Raw genomic sequence first — 7,672 nt, 5'->3', positions numbered from 1 at the left:
GTAGATTATTTAATGTAATAATATATCATTGAAAATTTCAATTTCAGTATAATTAATTTTTACTAATAATTAGAATTTAATGTAAATATATATATATATATTATGTTCATGAATTTTGTGAAATTTAATAGAGTAATGGAGATGAGAGAGAATTAGTGGCATTAGTTATTTAGGAAGAGAGTTAATGCCATAATGAGGATACAATATTAAAAGATATATATATATATAGAGAGAGAGAGAGAGAGAGAATTTGAGTTAATAAGGAGTGTTCAAAGTTTTAAAGGTGATTGATCACTTGAATTATTTTGTTTAATTTTAAAATTAAAATATAAAAAAGGAAAAAAGAAAGATAAATGCTTTTTAGAAGAAATTAACTAAAAAAAATACAACTATCCTTGAAAATAAGTCTGAAAGCATGAAGGCGCAAGCTTGGCACATTCCATTTTAATATAGACATAGATTAAATATAGAACTTTCAAAATCCATCCCTTTCATTCATAACCCTTGGCTCCATTCTCTCTAGGGGTGTTTATGGTTCGGTTAATCGAATAGTGGAGCTTTTTTTTAACCAAATTGGTACTACTAGTTTTTGGAAAACTGATAACCAAAACCGGACCAGAGCCAGTCGATTAATCGATTGACCAATTCGGTTCATCAGTTTTTCGATTTTTTTTTTATTTTCACAATATATATTATAAAAATATAATAAAAAATTATATATATATATAATATACATAAAATACGTAGAAATATATGTATACCGATCAATTCGGTTAACCACTGGTTTTCTATAATGGTTAACCTAAATTGAACTAATACCCTCAGGTTTTTAAAAATGTCAAATCAACCGGTCTGATTAACCAAATTTTCAGTTCGATTTCAGTCGGTTCGGTTTTTTGTATTCACCCCTAATTCTCTCATCCATGAAATCCCACACCCAAGACAAATTAATTTGAAAAGAATCAGTGGAAAGTACACGGTTAAAGGTTTGAAAAGAGCCTTTTTATGCTCTAACCCATCACCTACTTTAAATGGCCCTTTTAAAAAAAAAAAAATCAAAATTTCATATAGGTGCCTTATTATCATCTAGAAATTTCTCTAAGAAGGCATATTCACTGGCTATCCCCGAATGATATTATGTGTTCTTTCTGCAAACAAATAAACTGAAAATGCCATCCATCTCTTCTTTCTCTGTCATTTTTCTAGAGTCGTATGGTGTGAAGCTCAAGTTGGCATTTATATTAAACTGTCATTTTTCTACGGGCTTTTCGGTAAAGCATGTATTACACTTTTTTATCTTAATTGGGACGCAAGTAAATATGTAATAAACTAACATTCCAACGAACCTCCTGTATATGTCATGTCATCAAGAGAAGCTATAACTACATGCCCGATGCATTCCAACCCCATTACATTCTCATGCATTGCTTATTATTGATGGCCCCCTATGATATTATCACAACAAGTAATGTAGGATGCGCGCATTCATCATTCAACTTTTTGGGTAATATCTCGAAACCTATCTACTGAATTGAGCAGCTTCACTTGAGTCGGTTATCAAGACTTCTCACTTCTTTTCATGGTAATGGAAGCTGCTTTTTATTTTGCCAAAAAAAAATCTTTTATTTAATCGTTTTAAGTGTATTGGTACAAATTCATACTTCACTTGTCTCGGATATATAAAATCCTTTTTCTTGAGAAAAAATAAAAATAAAAATGGCATTTCTTAGAACTCATTTGGTTCACGAGAACAGGGGTTTGGAATTGAAATCGGATTGGCCATTCCAATTATGAAAATACTATAATTAATAAATACTGTACTTACGCAAATACTATAATTATTGAAAATATGGGTAATTAGTATTGTTAATTAACAATATTAAAATGCTGAAATTATTAAAAATACTATAAACATATACTGTTAAAATACTATATTTACTGTAATTATCAAATATACTGAAAATACTGTTAATTATTAATGAACATATTGTTTACTATTAAAATACTGTTAATTAATGAAAATAGTCAAAATACTGTTATTTATTAAAATACTGCATTTATGAAAATAATGTAATTATTGAAAATATGGGTAATTAGTATTGTTAATTAACAGTATTAAAATGCTGAAATTATTAAAAATACTATAATCGTTAACAATGATTTTTAACCGTTGGTTATTAAAATATTATAATAATTAACAGTATTTAATAAACATTTATTAAAATACTGTTAACTGTATGGATCCTGTTGGCCTACAAATTCTTGTACACTGCTCAAGCGGCGGATCAAACATGGTCATGAAGTCATCACTCAGATTGAGAATACCCAGGATTCCAAGACGTCATATTCCGGCAACTTCTGAAGAATCTAACTTTCTGAAATAATCTATGCAAAAAGCAGCTGATCCCAGGAGGACATCTACATGTTGGTTTTGAGTGAAACAGGTTTAAATCACAGAGGAGAGAGGGAAGAAGGGGGAAAAGAGGGAGAAAGAGATTGAGAGACAAGGAAGAAAGAAGGGAAACATGTCCTTAGCATGCGAAGTAAAAGACATTCCATTTTGCGCGCGGCTTCTGCCACTCCACATGAAACGCGTATAAATGTAAATATAAAGTAGATTCCGTTTTCTGGCACCCATTCCATAGGAATATAAATTGAGTGGAATTCCACATCAATGAATTGAGAGAACATTAAGTAAATAAAAAACGAATTTGAAATTGAAATTAAATAGTCGATTTAAGTTGTTAAAATTGAGCAAAATTGCAATAGTAAATTAAAAACGAGTTTGAACTTGAATAATCAAATACAATGCAATTAAAATTTTTAAATTGAATAATTTTGAACATTGTGGATCCATTTTGTAATATTTACTTACATGCAAATCATTAATATATATAAATTAAATACTTTTTTATTTCAAAAATTTCTTAGAATTCATTTTTGACAGATTTTAGAAAAGTCTAAGACAGCATAAATGGCATTTTTTTCTACCCATGCCAAGTACCCACACCTTTGAAAACAAATACAATGCTCTCTTGTTTCAGACAAGCATATCATATGGAAATTTCGGGGCTTCCCCTCGGCACCGAATGAGCTTGAAATACCACCGTATAAAATACCATTGAAGCGATTCACAATCTAAATTTTACCTATTAAAAAATTGCATTTGATAATGGAAAACTAACTTCATCAACTTCAAATATCTTAATTCAATCTATTCCAATATCTCCACTAAACCCAACAAAACTAAGAAGGAGAGAGGCGAGGTACCAAAACAAAAAATCAAAAATAAGTCTTTATTCCAGCCCTTCCCAAGCTCCCCTACCCTCCTAAAATAAGCTCATGCTGAAGTAATAACGAAGAACAAAAAAAAATGATGTTGAAGTAGATATTGAAAATCCAGACACGAAACAAAAACATAGCAAAGTTCTAATAAAATTACAAAACCAAAAAAAAAAAAATAACGGTTACTGGGTGACACCCAACCATTTCGAAAAGTTTTCAAATTCAGTGTAGTCGCTGTCCGAAATCATGGTCTGGTACCATGCCTTGCCAGCAGCCTTGATTGCAGTGGCTTCCTCCTATCAAATGCAGGGAAAACACAAACTTTACGACGGCACTATCCACAATAATTCATCAAGATAAGTAGGTTTGGCAATATATGTTCTTTGGTCTATCAGTACACTTAAACAGAGTAAAAGCCATACAACAACCGCTTGTGGTAAACAACCAAGTAGTGGAAACTCCAGTTCTAAGAACAATAAATAAATAACTTCAGAATATGCAAAATGAGATACAGAAAGATCATCACTAGAATAACACATCATACTCATGACAATTGGTGTAAAATTAAAATTTCAACAATTTATTAGTAATATTCATGAATCATGACAAATATTTTACATTTGCGGATCGTTTATTGGTTTGAGAACATCTCCTTAAGAGAGATATTCCCAATGTGCAACTGGATGCCATGTGTGCAGAGTTTTTGCTTGCAGGAGATCGTATCTCACATTAAATTATACTGTCCTGAACCCTCGAGGACTTAAAAAACCTGAACGGATAAGCAAGAAAACACTTAAAGGCCTCGTTCATTTTCCAGGTAAATGCAATAACCCACTTGGAACAATTTTCCAAAGGAGCTCAACTTTTGTGTGCTGCTAGGGGCATTTTAGTCCCATAATAGTTTGACCAATTTTCTTCCTCTATGGGTAAGTGACTCTCCCACTTGGGAGAAGGGCAAAACTTAAAGTTTGCTTTATGTGGCCCAACATCTCCCTACAAAAATTTATACAACACATTATACCTCTTCTTCTCGAATACCATAAAATTTTATCTACCCCTTCTACTTTTTCTTTTCAAAAATATGTTGATTTTCTATGCTTTGATATGAAGTTCATACTTGTTCATGAAGATAATTGGTAAATTACTAGTGAAAGTGGGTTGTGGAATAATGGTTGATGAATAACATGGAACCTAGTGAATTTCCTAGGCAACAAGGAACCCCACTATTTATACAACACATTATACCTCTTCTTCTCGAATACCATAAAATTTTATCTACCACTTCTACTTTTTCTTTTAAAAAATATGTTGATTTTCTATGCTTTGATATGAAGTTCATACTTGTTCATGAAGATAATTGGTAATTTACTAGTGAAAGTGGGTTGTGGAATAATGGTTGATGAATAACATGGAACCTAGTGAATTTCCTAGGCAACAAGGAACCCCACTATTGCCTTTGGTGCCTTGAAAACTTGGGGTCTAATATTGACAACGGATGGTTGAGCTATAAAGGGCAATGCAGACATCCTAGGTTATCCTGTGGAAAGAGCCATGAAGAAATTGGGCTCTTGAAAGTGGAGTTACAACTATCTAGGAAGTAGCATTACAATTATTAATTTCCCCTACCCAATGTTCCTATGCTTTTTCCTTGGAAGGTCAAAGGTGAATAAATAAAAGAAACCTAGAGAGGTTAAAAACATCAAGTGGGACATTGTGTATTTCCCCTAGCAAGTGACACATTGAACATGCAACCTCCCCTAGAAAACGATGAGATGAATTCTATTTCTGAAAAGATTCTAATGTTCATCAGGTATGATCCCAGGTAAGGTAATCTAGTTAAATTCTAAGAATATTTATGGTAGGGAAATTCATTGTTGAATGTCCAAAATTGCATTCCCCATCAAATTATAAAAACCATTCATTATCTTCATTTGTCTCTTACCTGGTCACATAATTATGAGGAGATTGTGGGTTTAGGAGAAGTCTTTAAAATTTTGGAATCACAGATTGCGGAACTTCTTGCTTTTAACAAGATAGTATCTTTCTTAATCATAGACGGAATGATGAGTAAAACTTGTGGACACTCTTGGGCAGTTTTCATTTTCTGTTTTCTCCAAATCCGTGAATTAAGAATTGGCACTATCTTTACATGTACGAGTACAATAAAACAACAAGCTACTCTTTACACCTCAACATCTAAAATCAACTATATTAAATTTACAAAAACGATCAGGTTTTTTTGAATCATCAGAATGATGCAATATAATTTTGGGTTTGATAGAACACAACTAACAATAGAGTATTACCACATACAAAGCTAGAAAACCCACATAATTAAAATCAATAATCACTTGTGTAAAAAAATAACTACGAAATCACAAAGTTAAATATTTATTTACAATCTAATGCATTACCAAAGTAGAAATAGATCGGAAGTACCTTGGGTATCTGTTTCCTCTTTTTGTCGAATTTCTCCTTCTTTGCCTTGACGCGCTGGGCCTCGGCCAGAAGAGCCATCCTTCTTGCAGTCTTGGCATATGGGTTGAGTTTCAGAAGGGTGTTGAGGTTCTTCAACGGGTTCTTCTTAAGCGGAACCCTCTTGATCTCCTTCTTGATTGGCCTCACAACGGACTGAACCTCATCAGAGTTAATAATCCTAGACAAATCAGCATTAAACATCTTCGACCTAGGAAGCACATAACCTTTCTTCTTCTCTGATGGTTTTTCGAAGGACCCGTAAACTGAGTCCAACTTCTCAAAAGCAGATTTAGTCCAAATGATGAAGCGGCCGAGATGCCCACCAGGAGCGATCTTGAGCAGGTTAAGCCTCTCGACATTGGCAACTTCGACACCGGGGATGTTGCGGAAAGCCTTCACAATCTTGGAACCCTCGGTGCCATAAACAATGAGAGGACCCTTACGAGAAATGTATCGACGGTTCCTCATCTTACCCTTTCCTGGTCGGATCGCATGGCTATCCTTCGCCTTCTCGGCATCGGGATAAGCACCGACCTGCTCGAGGATCTTGATCGCGGCAGATGTCTTCTCAACGCCCTCCGCGGAGTCACTGACCACGAGAGGAATCTCGGGAACGTTCTCAATACGATGGCCGCGTGCAAGGACAAGTGAGGGCACGGCCGATGCAGCAATGGCAGAGACGACAGCGAATCTCTTCTGGTTGACATTGATCTTCCTGTGCCACCGGCGCCAGATCTTCGTGGGAGCAAACATGCGTCCACCGCGACACATGTTGCCAAAGGCACCCTGACCGGCGCGGTGAGTACCACCACCTGGAACACGGGGGATACGAGATACGGCACGACCAGTACCCCATGACTCAGCAGAGGTCTGATGGCCGGCGCGCCTGCTGACGGCGTAAGGCTGACGGCTGTTTTTTGATACGTTGGCGTGAACGAAGTTCACAATGTCTGGACGGATTGACGCTTTCATGACGTCAGGGAGGGAAACGGTGTTCCCACCGTCGGTCGCCATGTCGCCGTCCAACGGCTGAACCGTGACCAGAGGTCGAGCTGCGGCGACAGCCATTGACGGGGTGATGGATGAACTAGGGTTTAGTGAGAGGGAGAGGAGGTGAAGAACGAGGTGGTTAGAGACTGATACCTAGGGTTTTAATGGAATATATAGTCAGGAAATGGTAATTCAAATTACAAAAATGACCTGAACATATGTTATATTTAAAGCCGGGCCGTCGGATCTCGGATTGGTTACATATGCCTATATGGAAATGTCTAAATTACTAAGGCTGCGTTTGTTTACAAACGTCGAACGGGGTATTTACTTACTCCGATTCGCGTTTGCAAGCGTTTGTTTGTGATACATATATGTATAAAAAATGAGTGCAAAATTCTATTTTTTGACATGAATGTATCCATCGAAGAGTGCATTACTGCATCGATTTTTGTCCGACTGTGTGAGAAAAATAGTCGTTTCGGGTGAGAGGAGATTTGCTGTGCCACTGCCCCCCCTCCCACCGCCTTCTAAAAGTACTTTCTCACCTCCACCTCCGACCAAGGCATGATTGTCGGTGATCGGAAATCAAAATCTTATGTTTTTTTTTTTTTACTTGTGTTTTGCTATTTTCAGGTTTTCATGTCGTTTGGTTGCGAGGTTCCTGTCGATCTAATAAGAGGTTGAAGATCTTCACTTCGATCTACACAAGGTAATGTTAGATCTGTCTTGAGCTTCACAAATCCAGTATTTTGCTTTGACTAATAAAGGTTTTCATCATTTTTTGTTGATTCTTTCTCAAACCTAGCCAAGTTTACACATATTTCGCTCTGTCTTCAACAATCAAGTACATGAACGGTGAAATTCTTCTTCTTTGTTACTCTGCTTCCTAATTAATTGTTTTTTATGTTGTCATTCT

The 7,672-nt window shown here is 35.6% G+C and overlaps 1 protein-coding gene across 1 annotated transcript; it reads right to left on the bottom strand.

Annotated features, from left to right (window-relative positions):
• Positions 1–3,165: 3,165 nt before the first annotated feature.
• LOC104594733 (large ribosomal subunit protein uL4-like) lies at positions 3,166–6,907 on the bottom strand. The gene is made up of 2 exons (XM_010255175.3): positions 5,725–6,907; positions 3,166–3,581 (listed from the first exon to the last, which is right to left on the bottom strand). Exons 1-2 carry the CDS (start codon positions 6,829–6,831, stop codon positions 3,468–3,470), a joined length of 1,221 nt encoding a protein of 406 aa, XP_010253477.1. The 5' UTR covers positions 6,832–6,907; the 3' UTR covers positions 3,166–3,467.
• Positions 6,908–7,672: the final 765 nt, after the last annotated feature.

This window comes from Nelumbo nucifera, chromosome 2, assembly GCF_055504915.1.
Source record: "Nelumbo nucifera cultivar China Antique chromosome 2, China Antique-T2T, whole genome shotgun sequence".
NCBI classification, from domain to species: domain Eukaryota; kingdom Viridiplantae; phylum Streptophyta; class Magnoliopsida; order Proteales; family Nelumbonaceae; genus Nelumbo; species Nelumbo nucifera.
The sequence above is the reverse complement of the archived record's forward strand: the minus strand, read 5'-3'. Positions and strand labels throughout refer to the sequence as shown.

Excerpts from the sequence above, each read along its gene's own strand:
- LOC104594733 (XM_010255175.3), bottom strand. The coding sequence starts at position 6,831 with ATGGCTGTCGCCGCAGCTCGACCTCTGGTCACGGTTCAGCCGTTGGAC. Across the intron at positions 3,582-5,724 it reads AGAGGAAACAGATACCCAAG|GAGGAAGCCACTGCAATCAA; the intron begins GTACTTCCGATC and ends TGCATTTGATAG.